Source organism: Hippocampus guttulatus, chromosome 9 (genome assembly GCF_054856545.1).
Source record: "Hippocampus guttulatus isolate MCC_2025c chromosome 9, RoL_Hgut_1.0, whole genome shotgun sequence".
NCBI classification, from domain to species: domain Eukaryota; kingdom Metazoa; phylum Chordata; class Actinopteri; order Syngnathiformes; family Syngnathidae; genus Hippocampus; species Hippocampus guttulatus.
In genome coordinates this window covers 12,363,134-12,387,495 of record NC_141269.1, presented here as the reverse complement: position 1 = coordinate 12,387,495, position 24,362 = coordinate 12,363,134, and the positions used below count along the sequence as shown (strand labels likewise).

Below are 24,362 nucleotides of genomic sequence, written 5' to 3'. Positions count from 1 at the left end.
GCACGGTCAGTGGTCAACTGGTTAGCACCTCTGCCTCACAGTGCAGAGGTGCAGGATTTAAATCCAACTCCGGACTTCCTGTGTGGAGTTTGCAAGTTCTCCCCGTGCGTGGGTGAGTTTTCTCCAGCTACTCCGGTTTCCTCCCATATTCCTCAAATATGCATGGCGGGTTAATCGAACACTTCAAATTGTCCCCAAGTGTGAGTGTGAGCGCGAATGGTTGTTCGTCTATGTGTGCCCTGCGATTGTCTTGCAACCAGTTTAGTGTGTCCCCCGCCGACTGCCCGAAGACAGTTGGGACATGTTCCAGCAAGCCTGCGACCCCTTCGTGAGGATAAGCGAATTAGAAACTGGATGGAAGCGTGCATGCTCTCCTAACTGGAGATGTGGCTTTGTTCAGAATTAAACTATCACATTCAAATGCCACCATTTAAAATGCCTCTTGTTAACCGCTGAAACAAATCTCAGATGGTCTTTCTCCTGACCTGGGGTCTTTAGAAAATGTGGAAGGAATTATGAACAGAAATAGCAACCAGTGTTAGCACAATGACTTCATGTTTCTGCAAGGATGCAATGAATAATTAAAAAAGAAGAAAAAAAACACCAGGAAAAGGATACAAGAACATCTGAAATGTTAGGGGTTAGTCAGAGAGACTTTATATGAAGTCTCTCTGGTGGTAGGCATGTGTCTGAAAAGGGCTGCCTCTGTTTAGATGCACAAAAGCTCCCTATTTTGATCGAATATTAGAATCTTTCGATCTTTCGACAATCACGCCAAGAAAACGTGTTTTAAAAAGGTTTCTTCAATGCCGAAGAAAAGAGATTGAGGAAATCGTCAAGTTTCAATTTCATCAAATGAGTTAAAAAAGGAACTAATGGAGGCTTAAGCTCATCTCTTTCTCTCGCTCTCTTTCTCTCTCTCTCTCATGTTCATACACATTAACAATTTCATAGTCACATGCTGGGGAGAAGCAAAAGGGGAACAATAACCTTGCTAGCTGACGGATATGAATTAAAAGGCCAAGAAAAGAAGTGGTTGTCGCATTAATGTGACAATATAAAACATCCATCATCATTGTTACTCTCCAGGGGATGCAACATGGTGAGATTTGATCGTAGAAAAGTTTCAGTGCAGATGGACTATTTGAACGTGCCTCAAGCTTCAAGCAAAGGAGGAACAGAGCCAGTGACAGGTGAATACAAGAAAATTTGAGCACCATTATTATTGTTATATTAGATAGTGTTTTGGAATTTCTGCTTTAGTTATTTTTTTATTCAAAGTTATTTTTTAAGCCAGAAAAGAAGCAGAATGAAGGGAGAAAATGTTTTATTTTTTTGTAGTTTCCTGAACACACATTCACCTTGAAAACGTTTGTTGTGGAATGATTATGAACTGCAGTTTTGTTTTCGTACTCTGAGTAGTGTACCAGGAAAAATAATTGGTTTTGTTCAAGAATATTTTTTTTTACTATTGAAGAAAAAAAAATCCAGATTTGACACTTTTCTTTTTCTTGTTTTTTTTTGTGCAAAAAACTTACAACTGTATTTCCTATAAAAAACTAGAATAAAACGTTGGCAAACATTTGCTTTTACTTGATCAACATTTTGTTTCTAACATATTACAGACCAAACAAAAACTGAATCTGAATTAAGTTTTTGCATTTTCTACATGATCAATTTGAAACAGTGTCCTGTGTTAGAATATAGGCATACTGATTAACTAGCAAATAATCATTAACTTAGAATTTTATGGCTGCAACATGTTCCAAAAATGCTGGGACAGGTGGCAAAAAGACTGAGAAAGTTGATGAATGCTCATCAAAAACCTGTTTGGAACATCCCACATGTGAACAGGCTAACTGGGAACATATGGGTACCATGATTTGATACAAAAGTCATTCACAAGCTAAGGTGGGGTGAGGTTCACCTTTTTGTCAACAGCTGAGTGAGAAAATAATCAAATAGCTTAAGGACAATGTTCCTCAACATAAAATTGCAAGGAATTTAGGGATGTCATCATCTACGGTCCCTAATATCATCAAAAGTTGCAGAGATGCCTGTGACCTTCGATCCCTCGGACGGCACAGTGTAAAAAACGGACAATGTGTGAAGGCGATCAATATATGGACTCAGGGACAGTTTGCAAAATACGCTGTAAAAGACAACATGTGTCAAATATTAGCTGGAACCAGAAAATGCCTCCAAGAAGGAGAAAAGTGAAACTAAAACAGAAGAGGAAGACAGCAACTCAGATTTCCATAAAAGGAAATGCAAGACGGACGGAAGACTGCTTTGCACCACAGAGCTGCTCGGTGCCCGCCTTGTTTGTCCATGCTTCGGTTTCTTGAAGAGCCTGTATTACTCATGAGATGGTGATGAAGACATTATTTCACAACACTGGACTTTTATTTGAAGAACATCATTTCCACTTTTTAGGATAGATTTATAAAAACAGTGCAGGGAGCCTTTAACAGTGATAATTTTATCATTACCGGTATGTTGTGGTTGTCGTGCTGTAGAACTGGACAGCATTTGTTTTGATCACTGGACTATTTGAGAGCAGCAAATGCGAAAAAAAATAAATACAACTGCAATAATAAATATATTGTTCAAGGAATACCTCTCTCACAGTATCACGGCATACTATCTATATTACTGCATTTTTTACAGTTAAAATCTTATTGTTTTTTTATCCCACACATTCAAAGGTAAATTCACTACGATAACTTCCGTTCATTCTCTCATTGTGTTCATGACGGTGATACCCTCTCAAGCAAGAAATGTGTACAAACTAGTCGCCGTGAGCCTCGGACTCTTGTGTGTCCTGCAAGCTGCTCTCAACATATCACTTCGTCTTACCACTCGTGAGTTTGAATTCTTCTCTTCTTTTTTCTTGCAGGTTACCCACATTGTCTTGATCATTTTCAGTCAATTTAAAATCATGACATCAATGTAGAATACGTGTCCCCCCGCCCCCACCCCACCGCAGACAGGCACTTTAAATGTGTGTCCTGACACCGGTTTAACATTGGTTTCAATGTTATCGTTTAATTCTGAATACCCCCCCTACCAGTTAAAGATGTTGTGAACACTTGTGCAAACACTTTGGTTCGGGTACAGCATTTACTTTTGCTACCCCTGTAAAAATAAAAATAAAATTATATTAAGTTAAACAGTATATGGGTAACAGTAATAGTGGAAAAATGTTGAAATTATTTATCTTGGTCTCATTTTTTAATATCACAAAAACCTGACATTTGAACAGGGGTGTGTAGACTTTCTATATTCATTGTGTCGCTGTCTTTTCAGTGCATTCTGCCAGTAAAAAAGAAGAAATTGCAACAGATGCTACTTGCACAAACTCCACTCAAGAGACTGAAGAATTGAAAAGAAGAATCTATACTATTGGTAAGTATGACTCTGAATCGAAAAGATCATTGATATTATTCATGATTCATTTAGACCTGACTTGTTTGACACAAATTGTACTCAATTACTCTGCCTTCTTTTGTATTTGTTATTATGTTTTACAATGCTGAGCAGATAGCTATGGTCGGAAAGGATGGGTATATTTCCTCTCCAGCTTGTATTACATCTCTTCCACAACCAGAACTTGGTTCGGCAGTCGAGCTGACTGCCTGAGGAGAGGTGCAGACCTGGTGGTGATCAACAGCAGAGAAGAGCAGGTTGCACCGTTTTTGTGTGCTTCTCATTATTCTGACAAATTTGGGGAGTTCAATCTGTAAAACTGAACATTTTGTGTTGTGTTGTCTCTTAACAAGAACTTTGTCGTGAAATTCAACAAGCTGCTGTGGATTGGGCTGAAAGAGCAAGAGGGCACATGGAAATGGGTTGACGGGTCTCAGCTGAAAACAAGGTTCACACTTTTTCATGCACACATGCACCGCCTTCATTTCCTAAAAATGTTTGCGCTTCATGACTGAATCTGAACCACCTTTGCGGGTGTCACGGTTGTAAAACTACAGTGGAACCTCCAAAGTTGATGTTCTCAACCCACAATTTCAAGAAATCTCATGTATAACTTGAAAATTGCATTAATAAAATTGACATTTGATGCTATAGCAGCAGATACCGCACAAGGCCTCACTTCAGCTATTGTCCAAGCGCTCAGCTGCTAAACTCGGCATAGTGCCGTTCTGTGGGTATCAAAGGATGAGCCCTTAAGTGTGTGTTTTGCTTTTCTATGGCTTTTATATAAAGGTAGGATTCTTGTGATCATTTTGTCCGCAGTCTGAACGTCTTTTTGCGTAACTGTGGTCAACTTTACTCTACATATATTATACCTGTATTTGCATTTACAGGATATGTGGCATTTTGGTCATTAAAGTTAAGAAAACATTTCAACTGTGTTTTATAGTTAACATTCCCCAGTTATTATTTTGCCACTTTTATCGCAGTTAAGAATATTGAAAAAAAAGTTATAGTTAGACCTGGATGGTTTATAATGTCTAATTCTGTGATTTCTATGGGATTTTTTTTTGTTTCCAAATCCCGGAACGAACCCCGTTCCAATGTGTCTCTTATCTGTTGCTTCTGAACGTCAGGGAATAGTTCCTATTTGTCAAAGGAATAGGAGTACTGATGTTAAATGAAAATGACATTTGTGTGTGTTCTTGTGTTTCAGCTACTGGACTTCAAATGAACCTAATAATTATGAAGGCACAAAGGAAGATTGTGTACAAATACGGTTTCATGAAATCAATAACAGCTGGAATGATGTCATATGTGAAGAAGAACATTTTTGGATCTGTGAAAAAACGGTGTGATGCAACTTTTAGGAGATGATACAACTTTATGAACTCTGAACCAAGTTCATTTTACATATTTGTAATAGTTTGTTGAGGAGCAAGAGCTCATTTACAAGTAGATGTCAAAAATCATCTGTTCTTCTGCTTGTGCTTCCTTCTGTAAACAGTGAGTGTCTGTGGAGAAATCACTGGGCTGAAAAAAAAAAAAAGAATATATCTTCTTTGTGCCATATGACATCCGTGCGTTCATTTTCTGTGGTGCTTATCCTCATTAAGGCACAGGTGAGCCGAAGCCTATCCCAGATAATTTTGGGCGAAAGGCAGGGTACATACTGGACTGGTCGCCAGTCAATCGCAGAGCAGACAATCAACCATTCAAACATCCAACCGCACAAGATGTCTCGAATGAACTTAACATGGATGTTTTGGGAATGTATGAGGAAGTTGGACGACCGGAGAAAACCCACGCAAGAGCAGAAAGAATAGGCCAACTCCACAGAAGAATCCCAGAGCCAAAATTTTAACCCTGAACCTCAGAACTGTGAGGCAGATTTGCAAAACAATAGTCAAATGAGAAAAACTAAAAATGTGCTTCACTCGAGTGGCGTCGCTACAACTATTCTTATTTTCTGTTTTCATAACAATATGAGTAAAATTCAAGACAATTTCGGTGTTTCAGTGCAGGTTTTTATTAGACTGCAGTACTGTACTATGGAGGACCCAAAGTGTTGTACAAACGAATATGACCTGCACTAACAAAAGAAATCCTGCAGGTGTCAGTAGTCACAGGTCAACGTTATTTCCGGAAACTAGCAACAAGAGCATCCAATCAAACAACAGTTGAATTTTAAGTCAGGAAAGACAGTTCCTTCTTTCTCATGTTGAACACCACACTACTAACACACCAACGGATCTATATTGTCCGCTGTGGAGTTTCCGTTCGACCAACACAAACCTCTCCGCAGAAATTGCTTCGCTTTTGAACCACATCTGCCTCTCTTCAACAGCTGTTTCATGGGCTCCCCGGAGGAAGAGAGAGGTAGGAGCGGAAGGCAACGTTCACTTTTTACGTACGATATGTAAGCTAACGCTAACTTTCCATTGCTAACTTTGGTGGCTAGCTCTATTTCTGTTGTTTAGGGACGTTTCTCACGGTGTGAAGAATATAATCGTGTATCGCAGATTTCCGAACAATCGGTTACGATTAGACTACATTACGACAGTCCTTGATGTCGGTGCGAAGCAAAGTGACTTTTTGCAGCGCTTCCCAGTCGAGATGTTGGGTTGAGTCAAAGTTGCGGCATAAAAATTGGCATTTGTCTTTGGTATCGACACATATCAATCTGAACTGCTGCTTTCTGTACGGTACGAGAACTTGTACGTGTTACGTAACGCTGTGTTTGTATGAATCAGCAGGAAAAAAACTACCCGCTTCCTAACTTCACTTTGCCGCCCCAAAAGTCCAATCTACCACCAATTCTTAATTACACTCGTTGTTACACGACAAAGTCATTCGTTGTTACACGACAAAGTCATTGACTACGTCCCAGGAATCTAATATAAATAACTAAGTTACCCAGAAACTGTTTAGATGGCGCGATTTCATTTTTTGTGTACCGTCATCTCCCATTGGAAGCAGTGTGCAGTAATGCCCCTTTCATGATTTGTCCCTCCAGACTGGGTAGATGTGGCAAATGAGCTGCTCGTCAAGTGTCGCATTGAACAGAAGCTGACTAAACTCACAGACTGTGACGCCCATGTGTTTATTAGTCTCTATGAGAACATCCTGAGAGAGAAAGTTCCAGGTAAGATGACGGCAAACTGAGTGCATGCAGCATCTGTTTGGAATGACTGAACAGTTTAGTTCGAAAGTTGAATTCGAAACAAATATATCGGGTTAGGGTTAATAACAAGTATTTCTCTCTGATTATTAAGGGGCCTTACCCTTTTGTGTGGGCCAGTGTATGCGTTGTTTTTTAAGAGAGAAAGAATAACCGAATAGGGACTGGTAAGTGAACCCAAGCATAGCATTTGTAACAATAATCAAATAAGTACACTCATAAATTATACCGATCAAGAACAGTTTGCTACAGCACTAATTACACAATTAACATAGTACTTCCTCTCTTGTACTCTTATTCTGAAAGAATAAACACCACCTCCGGTAATATGTCGCTTGCCCGCGACGTAGCAACTAACACCTGTTACTTTCAATTATTAGCATCACATAAAGCACTCAAATAAAGCAACAAATAATGGGTACTGCTAACATGGCGCTTATATTTGTGTGTCACTACTTTGTCGTTGCCGAACACAGATAAATAAACCTTTTAATTCCCAATCAATTTTCAACCATGTGACGTAACTGCCCATGCACAAAGCACATGAGCCGGGCCACTTGAATGACAAATATATAAATAAATCCAGAAGTTATAAAGGTTTGACGGGTTTTTCCCCACAATACTATATAATGTAGATCAAAATACTGATTGGATATTTTACTTTGTTGTCATTCTTTTTTTTTGTTGCCCCCACATACAACAGCCTTGCATTTCATGTTAATGACCTATTTTGCTGTCTGTGAGAAATGTTTTCCTGTGAAGATTTCTGAGCATGTCCATGAACTGTGATTGTGTGTTGATGTAGCTTTTTGTCATTGCTGACACTATTTAGTTGCCCTGGGGTTGACATGCATCTTTTCTTTTTTTTACATTTTCACATGCATGAGTGTCTTTGTACATTTTAGATTATATTGCATCACCACGGAGCCAGGAGGATGATGTCCATAATGTTCAGTGTGTGATTGACTCGCTGTCGCTGGATTATCTTCAGATCAGTCTCTCGCATATCACAGGTATAAAAAAAAACAACATTTTTGCGCGTCTATGTAAACGTCAGTGCGATTGAATGTTCAGAGACAGTATTGCACCATCATGTTATTTTTTCTTTTTTGTGGTGTTCAGACTAACAATGGAAGAGCTTGAGTGTAATAACGAGTGTATGCTTACAGGAGAAAATGTCATCCGGGGAGACAAAGAATCAATCAAGAATCTTTTGGATATCTTTGATGGTCTCTTAGAATATCTCAGCGAGGAGATAAGTGAGGAGTCACAGAATGATGGTGGGTACATCGAACAATCATCTCCGTTTACTTTCCTTGTTCTCAGTATATTGACAAGCATGCTCTTATTACATAAATGTGACATCTTTCATATTAAAAGCAGCTATGAAAAACAAAGGCTCGTCTCATTTAGGAGAACTGAGCACTGCTTGTTAGTGTAGCTTGAACTGCCCCTCAGACCATATTATGTAACTTCATCTGCACCTCATGAAAGTCACGTCCCAGATAGAAAATCAACAGTAAATTTAGGTGAAATTGTCTGTTTACTGCGATGCAAGTTTTGACTGCCTAACATGTTTCTTGAACACAATTGTGGTACCACAACTATGGTAGTTTCTTCCTTCATTATCACTAATAATACAACTTATCATTTTTCTGTTTTGTTGTTGTTGTTTTGTTTGTAATAATTCGTATTCAAAATAAGGATCATCAAATAGTGGTCTCCAAGCGGAAGGTCTTGGTGAAAGCAAGGCGCCAACAACCAGCAATGTCATCAAGCAGATGGACACAAAAATGGACGAAGGGCATTTGTCGCCTGATTGTGGAGCGTAAGTACATTCCTGTAGCTCTTTTTATACTGCCTGTTAAAACAAGGATATTTCTGGGTAGCCGGGTACAAACTGCACAGACATGAACTTGGGGGAACCAAGTCGAACCAAGAGGCTATTCATAAGCCCTTAGTTCGAAACTACAACCATAGTACGTGTACTCTTTTCTGTCTGTCAGCAATAGACATTTCAATGAGTCAAGTAAAGTGCACAGTAGTTTGTGCATTCCAGGGAGGAACCTCTGGCTAATCAGGTATATTAAAATGCAGGTCCACTATGCACTCGAGTATGAATTCCCAACATTCCATCAAGAGTGAGCAGCCTGGATCACCCAGTGAGGTCATCGGGCTCGGGGTTTCAGCACGCACGTTCACAGATCAAAAAGAAGGTGAGATGTGAAAACACGTGTTTAAAAATACAAGGTGGCCTCGGTTTCGGATGGAGTTCTGTTCCTACGCTGCCTTTATTAACCAATTGTGTGTAAAATCTGAGTTGAATAAATGGCCGCGGTCCATTACTAACCTTTGCTAAGACTGTAGCAAAGTCTTAATTCTAGTAATGTCACTTTTCGTTTTGCCCGATTCCATACTGAGACTTGCTTGACCCCGAGAGGTTGCTTTCCCAAACTATTTGCAAGGTGCTTCTAAAACACAGGCCCAATGGGGCCATGTCGTCACTGTCATCCAATTTGCCGTTGTAGCAAGGAACTCTACTGCACACGCCCATTTCCTCGTTATACATGAGCGAGACAGAGTCATTGGTTCGATTATTGCAGATTCACTCTATTACTCGCTCTATGAATGTGTTACGGTTCTACCGCTGTATTTTACCATGTTTTCTCACTATTTTTCATCCTTCTAAGTCAGACCAATCAAAAAAAATCTCTTCATGCCTTTTGATATTGATTAATGTACGTACCGCTTGTCCATTGATCTTACAAAAAAATGCACGATATAACCAGTATGCCGTTATCATACGATATATATCATTGTATTGCACAACTTTAGGTGGAATAGACAGTTTCTAGACGTGCTGTACACTCACTGTCGTATCCCCCCCCCCACCCCCCATCATCCAATTTGTATGGTGCAGAGTGGTTGCAGGGTGCTCAAGGTCAAGAAAAAGAAATGCCATGCAACTACTCTTTAGCCTTTGACTCAATAGAATCAACTGTCCAGCCGTTAACTTCGGATGCAGTTGCCACCTCTGGTACCGCAGAGGATCTGGTTGCACGACTTTCTGTACTGCCGCACACCGCCATTGCACTACAGCCACCCACCCAGAGCGATTCCCCCCACCACACCGACACAGACACGAACTCCATCGACCGAGACCCAAATGGTGCTTGCTGTGTCGAAGAGCAACACGACCCTGCCATCATCCAGGTATGAACATGCCCTTTTGCCTTTTAAATGTTGTATTCTAGCGTTTCTTTTGTCCAAATATCCTCTCATCTTCCAGGGAAAGACCTCCAGCACTGAAGCAGAGAGGCCTGTCTGCAACGGCCTGCACTCTCCGGGTGGGTCAGAGAAACGAAAACACAGTTGATCCCCACTCTCTGGATTGTACATCTTGAGATTTATATTCTGCTACCTCTGTGTCCGTTTCGTAGCCGTGAGTGAAATAGATTCAGCCAGCCAGCAAAGGGCCGAAGTTTTGGGAGAGACACTGCAGGTAGGAAAGCAGCAAGCCGCCACTTTTAAATGAAGGGCCCTATTCATATTCCTTTATACGTTTCATCAGCAAGTATGATATTTTCAGCCCACCAAGGGAGGCCCCAGGAAGGTTTTATTCCACACGCAACCAGATGTCCTCCTCCTAACGCTCCAGGATGAGGCGTCGGCCGCCACCCCGATTCTGCCAGACACGGAGGAAGTGAAGCAAGAAGCGCAAGAGGAAGACCTGTGTCCTACGACGAGACCACAGGAGGGAAGCCTCCACGATGAGAAGGACCTCGGGTATCTTCGTGAAACTATTTCATTCTACCATGGTTGCGTTTGCTTTGAGCTCGTCTTGCTAACCCCCCCCCCCCCCCCTTTTCTTGTGAACAGCAGCTGGTCAGAAGACGACGAGGAAGTGGAAGAGGGGGAGGACCTCAAGGAGACTCATTCTCACTGCAGGAAGAGAAACAGGCGAGCAGAAAAAGAACTGCATCACATTTCTGAGAAACTCACCCATCGAATTGATGAACTGGATCAGGTGAGAACAGTTGCAAGTGTTTCGATTGTTATTTTAGTCATTTTAATGTGTGGGTGTGAATACACACAAACGAATCATCGTGTGCGGGGGGTGGGTGGTTAACCCCAACCCACCCATCCACATTCTCAACTGCTTATAATGACTACAGTCGCAAATTACTACTGCTAATACCACCAAAAAAAAAAAAAACACGACTCAGGGGGAAAAAGTAGAAGGTCTTTGACTGGCCATGTCAATTAGCCGGACCTTGAAACAATATAGGACGCAGTTCATCTTCACAGAATGAGACTGAAGGGAGAAACCCCCAGAAACTGAAAGGGGTGGCAGTAGTGGCCTGGAAAGCATTTCAAATGAAGAAGGCAACAGTCTGGTGTTATCAATGGGTAGTTTTGATCTGAAACCCAGTTGTCTGTCGAAAAACAAGGAATTGACCTTGCTGTTCAAATACTTTCAGAGGGGACCCTTAATAAAGCTGCCTTGCCTTGTCTTACTATATATTGAGTTCAACATTTCACCTCCCCAGCCCAATTATCCTGTTTTTTTTCTTGATTTTTGTCTTTTCTTCAGATGCTGAAACGACTTTTGGGCAACAGTGAAGAGCCTGGAGCTTTTGGAGATAAGGAAGAAGAGTCTGACCTCACTACCGACATTGAGGCGCGTAATCGGACCTCCAGACTACACACTGGTGTGTGAATTTGCCCAAATTATGCTTTTAAGCAGTTTAGCATGACTCGGAGCGCCTTTACAAGAATAATTCATAATTTCAGGAACACCCGAACCCAAATCAGCCCATAAGAACTTCTCATCTTTTTCCTTGCCTGCACGAGGTCATCACTCCGTGCTGGAGCACTCAAAGGATGACGACGAAGACGAGGCCGTGAGCCTCTGTGGGGATGGCCAACACGCAAACATCCCGACCCGTCCTCTGATGTGGCAAAGTGAGCCGCCGCGCCGTACTAAACACAAAAAGGTTGTTCTGAATTTTACATCTGTCTCGTGAATAGAACTTGACTTCCAACTTTCAGATGCTATTTATGTGTTTTGGTGGGCTTCACGTCATTTTTTTTTCTAACCAGACTGTGGTGAATCAAGCTTACGAGGCGGAATTGATGAAACTAGAAGGGAAAAAACGAGTTGATCTTGACAAGGAACGGCACGAAGCTCAGGAGGCTGTAAGTGGTCATGATGCATATCATCAAGCATCAGGGCGTTGCGGCTTTTGCTGCCACTGTCGCCCAACACGACTTTATTATGTGTCTGCAGGAGCGAGAGTACAGAGAGGCCATACTCAATGACTTTCCCAAGGCGCCCACAACGATTCCATGGACAAACAAGTCCCAGCCGAAGGTCCACACACAAAGCACCTCAGGGCGACTACGAACACCCAAGAAAAATCCACCACGTACGATTCATTTCTTTCATGGTTATATGAATGAATGTCATTTTTTGATTGTCTCATGGTAACACAATTTAAGTCAGACATTCGACACAGTCTGTGGTTGTCAAGAATATTAATAAATTGACTCAATGGCCAGGGGGAAAATACCAGACCTCAACTGAGCAACCTACTAACAGAGCACTTTGAAACCACTTATCCTGAAAGACCGGAATTAGGTGCCTAGTTGACTGCAGGAGTACACTTCACGGGCGTTTTGCTGGAACAGCATTAAAGCGGGGCGTATCCACCTTTGGACAGCAAATTAATAAGTCTCTGAAGAGACAATACAAAATAATGCTACACACACACACAGATTTTTTTTTCTTCTTTCTACCCACAATCTTGCTGCTGTAGACTGTAAATTTCCCCAGTGTGTGACAAATAAAGGATATCTTAATAAGAAATGTTACGGCATCTCGTACATCAACCAGGAATAGTGGCTAAGCAATTCAGAATGGATGCATGTAGTATACAGTATATAGAACACATAACACACACTTAATATTTATAACACAAGCACACACCCAAAAATTCTCTATAAAAATATTATACAGTACACATATATTTTTTAAATTTCAATGCAAACCACTGGATGTTTATACAAGGTCTGAATTGTTTGAGGTTATCATCTGCCCTTGTAATTCTGCGCAAACAAGTGAGCGAGGCATGATGTTCTGGGGGTCCATTTTGTATGTCCAGTTAAAATGAAGGAGAACGAGCTCCTGCCTGTGCTCCTGGAGGAGCTGCCATTCCTGCATATCTCCTCGCAAGACCTGGGCCGCATGTGGCAGCAGCAGAAGCAGCAGGTGGAGCGAATCCGCGCCCAAGCTGTTGCTCAGAAGCAGCGGCGCAGCCGATTCTCCCAAGAGGTGAGTGCTTGATTTTGTTTGTTTACCGAAGGCTATGAGCAAGTGAACCATGGACCCCCCCCCATCCTGCCATGTGACAGTTTGAAGAAGCTCAGAGGAAGCACGACCTGCTGGCGGGAATGGTCCGCAAACAGCAGGAGCACAGCAGACGTCTGGTGGGTTCACATGCATTTGTTCCAGTGTCTTTCTAACAGCGAAGAAAGAACAGACTTTGACGTCCTTATGGGCTTGATCCTCCAGAGAGACTTTAAAGAGCACAGCCAGCAGCAGAAGTCCACCCAGAGCCGACTGAGAGAACAGCGGCAGCAGATTGCTCGGGCCAGGAAGTACCACCACGACTACCACGTCCAGCACCGGGCTCGCCTCATGAAGGCTCGCATCAATGAGGAAAAGGTGGCCCACCTGAACGCCCTCCTTGTAACTTCTAAAGGCTCTTAACACACTCACTGTCCACATGCTGCATGAGCATCCGGCGTGTCCTTGTGTGTGCTTAGATGTTTCGGCAACTCTTTGAAGAGGGTTTGGAGGTGCAGAAAGCCTGCCTGAGGGAGCAGAGAGCCTTCGCCACGGAGCAAAGGCTTGAGCACCAGAAACGACAACAGGACCATATCGAGTCTATGGAGAAGTACTACAAAGATCAAGTAGGACACACTCAAAAATAGTGTTGGGCGCTCTGGGAGAAAAAAAAAATCTGTACATTTTCAGTTAATCTGTTTTTAAAAAACACAATAGTGACGGGAAAATGAAGCTTCATGAACTAATAACATTTTTTGACTCATCTAGATGGCACTGTTGGGTTAAATAAAAGGGTTTAAAAAAAATGCAAGTTAGTGTACTTTCAGTGCAATGTTGAACAGAGAGGCTTCATTTTCCCATCACTATGACTGCTGCTCTTGCTCACTGTATTTTGAAGTGACATTAAACCGTGCACCCAGTGCTCCGACAGCTGATATATAAAATTATCAAATGTGCAGAGAAGTAGCCCACACATTTATCAATGTCTCTCTAAATAAGAGTCATGGAAAGTCATGTCATGTCTCTGACAGAAATCGATTAAAAAAATATTCATGAAATATTTTTAAAAAGGACTCTGCTGCAATATAATTTGGAGATCTCAAAAGTGACAATCAAAACTCAGGACTGTATTGTAAAAACAGATCACGTTTCTTCATATTATATGCATTCAGTACTATATGCATCCATTTTCTGAATGTTTATCTTCAGGATTAATATACTTATAACCAGTGGCAGGCCGTGCATTTCAACCTTAGGCCTTCAGTGATGTCACATACATGACAACAATACAGTATAGGCTCGTCAAGCAGCACTGAATTTCAGGAGCATTTAAAACCATCAAGTATGCATTCACAATTAAGAGCAGAAAACTAAATTTATAGATATTGTCAAAAATAAAAAGATGATTTAAAAATACTAAATAAAATGCCACCCAAATTACGCTGTGTGATCTTAAACAAGTCTGTCCAATAAATTGCGCAATGTCGCAGTTTCATATAAGACACCAACCAAACAATAACAAAACAAACTATTCTTTGAAAATAAAGTAAATGGATCATTTGCATTTTGAGAATCGGCTATACAACAGCAAATAACTGACGATGTTGAGCAGCCGAGATTGAACGAACTTTAGTGCACGAAGGTGACTACAATGCGCCATTATAAATTGCAGGTGAGCAGATTTGTTTGATACATTTTTGTATTTTTGACATTTTATTTCGTTACCATTAATTTAATACTAACGAAATGAAATGACAAGAAGAAATGTAAAACAAAATTCATTTACTCACCAATGTAGTGCCTGTTCACTGAGCTGCACATCTACGCGAGTGTCCCCAAACGTTTTTTAAACGCACCGTAGTTTGTAAGTGCCCAGCCTGCTGTGATGTTTCCTTGCAGCCTTGGTAAAACAACCTAAATGGGTAAATCCACTGTGGCTCCAAACACCAAATCGGTCCGTTGCAAGCAATAGGCATTCCCAACAGTACAATTTGCAGCGTTTCTCAGAGGCTGTGAGCCACGGGTACCGTTCATAATTGCTCGTCTGAAAATGACGGACAAACCCTTTTTCCTTGCTGGGACAGGCTAGCTAGCGCAGGAGTTGGGCGACATCTTCGCACAATATCCAGCTTTTCTTGGAAGGTCCGTCTTGAAAATTGTGTGGAAAGTAGTTCCGCAACCAGATCAACGTCTTCTTCTTCGGCCATTTTGGGTTAAAATGCAGTGATAGCTCTCTCTAGCAGGCGCTAATCCAATCACGGAACGAGCACGTCCAGTCTCGATGTAAGGAATTCTAGCTGGCCCAGGTGCGCAGACTCGTGATCTGATTGGCTATTGCAACCTGACTGTGCCCGTTCATTTTCAGCGCACAGGGGCTTGCTCTGTTTAATCTGAAGGCCCCGAGCAAGTTTAATTTACCTGGCAACACAAGCTATCTGAAATATGATGGGTTAAAAACTCTACCATAATAAAGTTATTTGTCGAGTGGCTTTCAATGTTATTTAAAATAACATTGAAAGCCACTCGACTAAGTGGAAATAATATGACGTAAAGAATACAGAGAATAATTGTTTCCATATTTATGAAAATAAAATAACATGAATTAAATTTATGTTATTGTATGAATGTTTAGGCCAGCAGAGAAGGCCTTGCTGGCCCTGAGGGTCCACCACTGCTTATAACCTTTTAGGCCACTTCTCCCGGTTGATAGACGAGAGGGCGTAATCCGTTGAACAGTGTGTGTGTGTAGACATTATTTTACAATTTCTCTCCTGACACTTATTAAATTGCCTGCAATTTTTGCTGATCAACGTTGGATATGTTTTGCATTAATGCAGTTCCAGCAAGACGTCTGTGAGTTGTGCTTTGTCACCCAAGTGCTTTAAATTCCAGTCTTTCACGATGACGTTATTTTAGCAATTAGTATGGCTTCTCCATCCCTCCCTTCGATAATTATTCTTCGTAATTCCTTGATGAGAACGACATTTGTAAGACATTTTGTGTAATTGCCACCATGGGGGCGAGTTGATGCAGGCTGTGATTCCCGAATTAGGAGGGAAACCGCAATGCGTTTCCAAGCATTAGTCGAAGCTGCTAAACTTGCTTCTCGCTAGCTCAATGTTACGTCGCCTTGTGTCAACCTGCCGCCGAAAAATACTTTCGGATACAAAATGGTTCCCTGCAAAAATATCTGTATAAAGTAAGATTTTATGATGGAGTTCTTGTTGGTGTAGCTTAAAAAAAAAAAAGGTCAGTCAGTGTGGGTTCTAAGACACACAATTATATTGATATTTTGTTTTTAATCTTTGAATCTGTTCTATTTGCAGTTTTCACTGCTGGCTGAGAAACTTGCACAAGAGCGCCAGGAGATCCAGATTCGTAAAAAAGCTCAAGAGAAGGTTAAAAATGTTCTCATCAAATCATCTTTTAACACCACCATCAGCGTGCAGCATAATGAATCAGTCCGCTTATACAGGTGCTGCTCAAGATGAAGCGCGAGCTACGTTCCAAGATGGAGCGTGAGATCGGCGAGCTGCAGAAGATCATCATTCAGAACGACCAGGACGACCACTTCCAAGAACTGGAGGTCCAGAGGTTACGCAATCGAGTCCGCATGGCTTCTTTCCATTGCCGCAACAGCTGTCTGCACTGACCTTAGTCATGGCTGGAGGAACGAACCCAGAGGCTCATCCTGACTGTCGCTCATATTTGCACATGAGCAGAACGCTTCCGCAAAACTTGATGGGGTACGAAAGGAGGAACCTACATTTGATGAACTGAAAGCAGTCCGACAAATTGTAACGAACTGTTCCTTCACTGTGACCTTCTATTGTAGCTGGTTACCTGTACAAATGTTCCTTCTTTTGCTAAATGACCACAACACTGAGTTTTAACTTCCTTTTACTATGCTATTAAGTCTTCCTTTCATGATCGGTGGTTTATTTATTTTTTTTAATTAAATTTGGTCCTTTTTTTTGTAAATACTAAGTAGATGTTGGTGTGCTCTAATCCATGGGAGAATAACAATCAAGTCTTAGGAGCCAAAGCTAATGGATTTATATCTAACTATAAGTGTGATGAAAGGTGTGGAGGTAGGAGGAAAATTAACTTCTACGAAGCTTGTGATAATATCCGAACCACCTCAAATGACATGAACAAGACTAATGCTCTTAAATTGTGGCTAAGATAGTCTCCGCTTGAACCAATAAACCTCACGTTGCTATGTTCGAACCCTATCGAACAACACAAATGCAGATCTATGAGTGTGAGTTTGTGTACAACAACACAACTGACAAAAACCTACACATACTTAATTCTAAACAATGTGGTACAATGCTAAACATACTTAAAACCTAAAAGGAACTGCTATAAAAAGCCCTAAAACAATTGGCAAATGCATTCATTAAAATTGAAGTGGGCCCTGATACGAGATAATTCAGTTGTGTTTTAGTTGTGAATTTTGGGGGGAATGAGCATTTATGTATTTCTGGGTAATCCAAGTAAAACCTATTTTCTTTTAGTGTGAATTTAATATCAACAGTTCAATCTGCAGTCAACGCACTGCCGTTTTTCAAACAGAAGTTTGCACACCTGTGTTCATATGCCAGGTTTCCATTTTTTGATATCACAAAGACCCGTGTATTTGAACTGAACTGTAAAATTTTTATATCCACTGTAAAACTCAGATTGAGATTGAGATTATATCCTTCAGGGGTTTATGTTTCAGCAGCATGACATTCATCCACCTTCAATTTGTCAAATGAAACCGATTCATCCTCAAATAATCAGTAGTGGGGATCAATTTCAAAATACTGACAAATAGAAATGAGTTATACACGTGCTTGTATAAAACATAATGCTGTCAACATCCAGACAGCAGTGTTTTATTGCTCCGCTTTCTGCAAGTTTACAAGAATTAGTTGCCACCCCTCACCTCTCTGCCATCTTTTTGAATATCTTTGCTTCTTTATTGTCAATTACAAGCTCACAGAGCAGCTGAGGTGAAAAACAGAATAGTTACTGTAACAATAAATACAAAAACCGTGGTAAAATCGGATGCAGAATTAATTGAAAAGGATGGTTGTTTTTACTGGGGACAATTTGCCCCCCTCCCCTAAGTGTTCACTTGCACTAGTGAGCCAGCCAGCAAACATGGCAAAGGGAACGAATGAGCTGTGGACAAACGTGCGGCATAGCGGGAACATGTGTGTGTGCATATACGTGGTCTACATCAAAAATCAGTCCATTCGTATCTGGTACATCAAGGAAAAGTGTCCAAGTATACATGACGTGTGCAAATAACACTTGCAATGCATTTATAGTTGTGTTAGAGATAACATGAAATAAATCATCTGTAAATGTTCATAGAACAATTTGTGAGCGCTTCATGGTTGTAGCCGGTAAAGAAAACAGAAAGGGTGGTGGGGGTGGGGGGAAGATGAGTCACAAGTCTCAAAAAATACACACGGCTATGCAAAACAGGCTTGTTGAGAAAAGATATCAAAAAGTTTGTCCTCTGTGTTGCTTGGAATTTAGTGGAAACATCCCCTGTAGCAAATGCTTTTATGTGTGGATGATTATTCAAAAGTAAGGTGTCTTGTTTTGCATCGAGTCCTCCTCATGTAATCATGAAAAAAATAAAATAAAATAATAAAGCACAAGTTCTCCTGAGAATGCAAAGAGGTCTGTGACAGACACGCTGCATTTGCACGGAACACACACACACACACAAATCATTTTTGTACAGATATACTCGCTGCGTAGATACGTGTTCGTCTAGTCCGTATACTTGTAAAATATAGTAGAGCAAAGTAGACATGAGAGATTTCAAAATAGGGGTTCCCAGATTGAGGCAAAGAAAACGCTCGAAACCTATTCTATTGATCGTCAATCAGGTATATCATTTCTTGCAAAGGGCTTTTGGATTGGCTGTTTGGGTCCAGCCAATCCAAGTTTGGGTTGTGAGTGAGGAACCTGTGGTTTCATTGAACTCGTTTGAGAAACCCCCTTTTCATATTGGGAAGCGGGGGGGGGGGGGGGGGGGGTACTCCTGACATCATCGCTCACTTGCTAAAGTGCTTGACAGTGACAAGTGAAAATAAACATCTGTCTGCAGCAGCGCACACTTTGCGACACGTGACGGGACAGCAAGCGTGCGGGGGTGGCCGGGGTGAAGATCGCATCCATACAAAATGTGGATGGGATGAACGGGAAAACGAAAACAAAAGACAAAATAGGCTCGGCGGTTCATCTTGAGCGGCTTGAAACTTGGAACAGTAGAACCTCCAAAGTGGAACAATGTGGAACCGAAACCGACTGAGTGACTACGGGATGTGTTTTACTGTTTTGTGATGTGAAGAAAACATTTGATAACCACAAAAAAATGAAATGGAAGTATGGTTCACTAACTTAATATATGTATGTCAGTTCGGAGTGTTGCAATGTTACAAAAACACATCCCGTACAGTAATTAAAGACCAGAATCTGGAACAAATGAATGAATAGATTTTTTTTTTTCAACTACAACAACAAAATGTAGATGTTCAACTTTGGAGGTTCCACTGGAAGGTATTGCAGGGGGGAAAATGTGAAAGACCAACTTATCTCTGCATTCAAACATGAATTTGGATTCACGCACACAGACAACTTCTTCACCAGAGTCCGTTTTCTCAGCACCTGACATGCTTGACTTTAAAAAAAAAACAACAACAAAAAAAAAACATAGCACGATCCAAAAACAATATATTACCTTTATAGGGCTGCTATTAAAAGTGGACTCCCCTTCCCCAATGAGGGGCTTGAAAATACATACATACGCGCATACACACAAGTTTGGACTGAGGTAGGATGAAAGTGCAGCTCTCCACTAAGACGTGTGGATTTGATGAACATGGAGAGCTTGGGCAAGAAGTGGCTACCTGAAGAAGACGCGGCGACAAGTGGCAGGAGCGTGACGCGGGCCGAGCAAAACCGATTCCTGTCCTGCTCTTAAACGCCCGGAAGGAGTTTTCGAATGAGCGGGGGGAGCGCGGGGTGGTCTCCAAGTCCGCCGGTTGGCTCGTAGCTATGCTACAACACAAGGAAATATTGAAGAAAGGTGCGCTCCCCGTTCGGATTCAGATACGGGAAGAAAGTGGGCAGCAGCGTGAAAGAAAAGAGGAAGACTGCGGGATGCTCAGTTAGGCTGCATGGATGAATCCATAGTACAGTTTCACGTCAACACACGCGTACACACACTCAAGGGGCGCGCCTCATTCCACTGCGAATCCACATGTCTCCTCGATGGCGGTCAGCAGCTTGTCATAGAGCTTGTCATAGCTCTCGTAGGGCGGAATGTCGATACGATTGAAGCTGAAAAAAATAAGCATGTATGCGAGTTTAAAAAAATAAATAAACAAAACAGAAGATACAGTACAAAGAAAAGCACAACATGAGGGGAGGGGCCACATACACACACACACACACACATGCACGCACACACACGTAGTATATACATGCAAATAACTGTTGTGAAAGCGCTATATTAATACAGATGTATTGTATTGTAAATTTCCCCAGTGTGGGACAAATAAAGGATATCTTATTGTGTATATAAAGTGTACTCAAAACAATTTTGTATGCAAATGATCCTATTTATAGTTGCTTCGAGGATTTGGATGGGGCACAAAACAGTTTTATACTTTCTGGGGGGGAGGAGGGGATTAAAGGAGAAACACCCGTTCAAAGGCAGACATAAATGCTATTACAATTATATGGATTAGACTTCAATGATGACAAACATGTCATGTGTTTGTGTATGTATGTGTGTGTGTGTGTGTGTGTGTGCGTGCGTGCGTGCGTGCTTTTGAGTGAAACAAACCAGGTATGGGCTTTGGGCAAATTGTTGGTGTTGGCATCAATCTGATGAATGGTGAAAAGTCGTGGCCCCGCAGCACCTGCAGGCAAAAAACAGCAAGAAAGCAAACAACCGTCAGCAGATGTTTCAACTTTTCACGTGTTATTTTCAAGTCTCTGAAGCTTGAGCGATGAGGTCACACTTTGTCCACTCTTGGGTGAAAGCAATCTTTGTACCTTGTAGCGCCTTGAAACCCTGCAAGGGCACCCTGGAGGAGCCGGTGACAAATTGAAGCAGGCGTGCCCTCCTCTCCTCATCAAAAGACTCCACCGCCTTCCAGAACCACTTGACAATGTTGCTGTCGGGCGTGCAGTGCTTGAGACGCGTGTTCGACTTCCAGTCAGAGACGTCGATCTTTCCCAGGCCGCACACGATCAGCTGGAAGAGAAGGCGGAAGGCTAACACCGTTAGAGAAATGACGGATGGGCGTGATGATGACAACGACGATGGACATAATCTGATGTCTTTACTCTCATACCTCCAGCTCCTTTTCGTCAAAGGATTTGAGTAGATGTTGTGGGATCACTTCATTGAAGCCTTTCTGCAGGGCCAAAAACTGAGCCTCGATACCGTGTAGGAAACGCCAGTTCACATATAACCTTCAAAGTGTGGAAAACACTACTTAGGCTACTGCAAGTTGACAGTACAAACAGAGAGCAAAGTGCTGTAATATGCAAGAAAGGCCAGCAGAGGGCATCCCCTGTAATAGAAACTGCTGGGTCCTCCTGAATCTCATCTGAAACCTTTTTTTTTTTTTGCCCTTTTCCCGCAAAAATAAATAAATAAAGGAAAACGACAACAACGTAAAAATGTGGTTTACAATTTGGCCTATCAAACTAATGCAACTTTGCTAGATGAAGTAATGACATAAAAGTGCCCTCAACAAACAAACAAGCAGCCGCCTTGTGGCCCACCGTTGTTGTTTTGTTTACAACACTTAGTACTCTTCTTAGTTACCTAACCATAAAAAATAAAAAAAAATCTTCCATTTGGAGGCTTTGAATGGCCTGCACTTTGAAGCTCCAAAACTAATTTGTTTTCTAAACGGACAGCCACATGATCAACGGTGAAGACAACAATTCGACTTCTGAATGACCATCTGATGGTCCACCTTCATACCTGACGTACTCCTTTTTGGTATCCTCGCTGACAGAGATGCTCTTTCCGTTGGGTTTCAGCTCATGCTGGATGATCTCTCCATAAGCATTGTGCTCAACACAGAAGGTGTGGTCCAGGACTCCGGTGATGTCATTGTCCCTGGGGAGAGAGAAGAAAGAAAAAAAAAAACGGTCACGAGCTGGTAAGACTCAGTTCTTCAGGAGATGACTCATTCGAAAATCATGGCAATTAAAAATTAACACAAGTACGGTCGTTACTATACTGGCTCGCTAGGGCTACTACAATATTCTAATACCTTATTTGGTATGCTGAGTGAAGTAAACATCCTACTTTTACACAGGCGCGCACGCACGCCTCCACCCACACACACGGTGTGGCATGCAACAGGCATATGACTGGTTGCCCAATATGGCAATCAAGTGACAAATTTCAAAAACGGATTATAGGCGGGCGTCAATTCATTCACTGTTGTTGGGAGGCAGCCACTGTGCATCAATAGCATAAAACCGGAAGGGCTGGCAGTGACCGAGTTTAATGCCTTGAGAGCTACCGACATCCCCTTCGTCAGCTATTGGGAGCTCACGATCTACTTTATGGGCAGCCCTGGTCTGCTGGATCCTAGTCAATGTTATGTATGAGTGGTTGTCCTTTTTACTCATTTACTCCATTATTATACAGTAGGTTGTGCTTATTATTTCGCATATTATGCACAATGTATATGTGATTTAGCATAAGTGTACTTTGTATTGGTAGTTTCATTCTGTGTACTTGTTTCTGCTACAGCTATCCCAATTTCTTAGTGCAATAAATGAATATAAAGACAGCATCTGACAAAAAAACAGCAACAGAGGGCGCCACAAACATTTCATTCGGTTGAGATTTAGCTGACCTCTCACTGTGTGATTGGCAACTGAAATTACAACAATTTACATAAGGTATGTAAAGCAGCTCGAATGTTGCTGTCATTGGCAAATGACTCGTATAGTAAAAGTACAGAACTCATGTTTGGAAAGAAAGACGTCTTACAGGATCCAAACGAGACTGTTGTGGAGATCGGGGTCCACAGACTCCATGTCATCCAGTGTGATGGGTTTTCCCAGCAGTTGCTTGTAAAACGGCAGAGTGAAGCCTCCGTCAATGTAGTGGCCGTGAAACACTGCCATGCCCATGATGCGACCCACAAAGTGGAAATAGGATAGGTGCTCCTGCAGATCGAACATGACATGGAAGTGTATGAGCGTCGTTTTATTGGGAAGGCGATTTGTGGCGGTTGGCCAGGTATGTTTTTCAGATTCCAACGTTCTTACGGGGTTGACGGCCGAGTCGGGGTTAATTTGTAAAGTGTAAATGTCGTCTCTGGAGTACTGGAACAGGCCGTAGTACGGGTTCAGCATCTCATGGGACAACAAGTACAACCATTCCCTAAGAAACACACACACATACACACACACCCCAACGTGAAAAGCATGACATCTCTAATTTCAGTCAGTATGATGTGACAAGAAAATGTTTGAGTAGAACCTTGCAACCCCGCCATAATCGAGTCCTTCCTCTCCTCTAAATTTGATCATCAGTCTTTTCCATAAATCCTTTGGTCGCATCTTCATCACCTGCCGGTACGATTCCTATGGTTTAACGCATACAAGTACAATATTATATAGTGCACAAAACAAAAACAGCACATCGCCAAAATAACAAATACTCAACTTCTGTGTGATGTACGGGCTTCAGTGGGATTAAAACTGATTGCTTAAATGCTACTATGTTTCTCAAAGCAACCACCCCAGCGTCAAAATTGTCTTTTTTTTTTTTTTGTCCAAAAAGTGTTTCCTTTTGACGTTACGTAAGAGTGGACCTCTTGGGGGAGCCCAGACTCCGGAGGCTGTCTCAGTAAACATCCCTGCCCACAGCGCCGGCTCTGCTGCAAAGTCACGACAAGAGCTCCGGCGCTTTGAACAACATTTACACTGAAACACTTCAACGGAGCCGACCAGGTTTAGCCAGAGAGATGAAGAGCCAGCACCAGCTGTTCAGGAGAACCAGAAAGTTTGTGAAAACACCGCACCTTCAATCGCATGCATCATTTTCTTTTTTTTTTTTTTTTTTACAAATGTGAAATTTGTATGGGTTGTGCAGGACATACCCGTAGCTCAATACAACTCATAGAAGCTGTTCTAAGTATGCGCCCTACACAGCACGGCCCAGACAGACAGACAGGCCAAAGTGGCTCTGCGGTGCGAGTGTTTCACACTTCCACATCTGTCATGTCGAACAGGGATGAAGTCATATTTTTCATTGCTTAAACTTGAACTTGTGAAGTTACGTCTGGCTCCGCATCGTTGCCTTCATTTCCCACCCCGCCCCCCACCCCGAGGCTCCTTAGCTGCTGA

At 41.9% G+C, this 24,362-nt stretch overlaps 3 protein-coding genes across 5 annotated transcripts in view; 2 read left to right on the top strand and 1 right to left on the bottom strand.

Annotated features, from left to right (window-relative positions):
• The first annotated feature begins 946 nt into the window (after positions 1 to 946).
• Positions 947 to 5,004, top strand: LOC147200359 (C-type lectin domain family 4 member M-like). The gene is made up of 6 exons (XM_086120236.1): positions 947 to 1,193; positions 2,775 to 2,864; positions 3,310 to 3,408; positions 3,544 to 3,686; positions 3,783 to 3,877; positions 4,646 to 5,004. Exons 1-6 carry the CDS (start codon positions 1,100 to 1,102, stop codon positions 4,785 to 4,787), a joined length of 663 nt encoding a protein of 220 aa, XP_085976362.1. The 5' UTR covers positions 947 to 1,099; the 3' UTR covers positions 4,788 to 5,004.
• Positions 5,005 to 5,614: 610 nt separating this feature from the next.
• LOC147200358 (centrosomal protein of 95 kDa-like) lies at positions 5,615 to 17,657 on the top strand. 2 transcript variants are annotated; one of them, XM_086119243.1, is made up of 21 exons: positions 5,615 to 5,808; positions 6,446 to 6,574; positions 7,516 to 7,623; positions 7,780 to 7,890; positions 8,315 to 8,438; positions 8,708 to 8,826; positions 9,603 to 9,823; positions 9,900 to 9,957; positions 10,051 to 10,112; positions 10,200 to 10,396; positions 10,490 to 10,637; positions 11,205 to 11,322; positions 11,405 to 11,607; positions 11,714 to 11,809; positions 11,901 to 12,039; positions 12,775 to 12,944; positions 13,025 to 13,099; positions 13,185 to 13,337; positions 13,439 to 13,585; positions 16,286 to 16,357; positions 16,435 to 17,657. In XM_086119243.1, the coding sequence occupies exons 1-21, from the start codon at positions 5,784 to 5,786 to the stop codon at positions 16,609 to 16,611; spliced, it is 2,652 nt and encodes an 883-aa protein (XP_085975369.1). In that variant the 5' UTR covers positions 5,615 to 5,783; the 3' UTR covers positions 16,612 to 17,657. The 2 variants fall into 2 exon arrangements, with proteins under 2 accessions (XP_085975369.1, XP_085975368.1); XM_086119242.1 differs by having other exon boundaries at positions 9,531 to 9,823.
• Positions 17,658 to 17,800: 143 nt separating this feature from the next.
• Positions 17,801 to 24,362, bottom strand: part of LOC147200357 (E3 ubiquitin-protein ligase SMURF2-like) — a 46,358-nt gene continuing 39,796 nt past the window's right edge. For both annotated transcript variants that reach the window (XM_086119245.1, XM_086119246.1), the window contains exons 13-20: positions 23,494 to 23,597; positions 23,280 to 23,394; positions 22,999 to 23,177; positions 21,973 to 22,110; positions 21,332 to 21,452; positions 21,030 to 21,231; positions 20,818 to 20,893; positions 17,801 to 20,309 (exon numbers count right to left, since the gene is read on the bottom strand). In XM_086119245.1, coding sequence (XP_085975371.1) covers positions 20,210 to 20,309; positions 20,818 to 20,893; positions 21,030 to 21,231; positions 21,332 to 21,452; positions 21,973 to 22,110; positions 22,999 to 23,177; positions 23,280 to 23,394; positions 23,494 to 23,597 — 1,035 coding nt within the window. In that variant the 3' untranslated portion in view covers positions 17,801 to 20,209. The remainder of the gene's footprint in view (positions 20,310 to 20,817; positions 20,894 to 21,029; positions 21,232 to 21,331; positions 21,453 to 21,972; positions 22,111 to 22,998; positions 23,178 to 23,279; positions 23,395 to 23,493; positions 23,598 to 24,362) is intronic.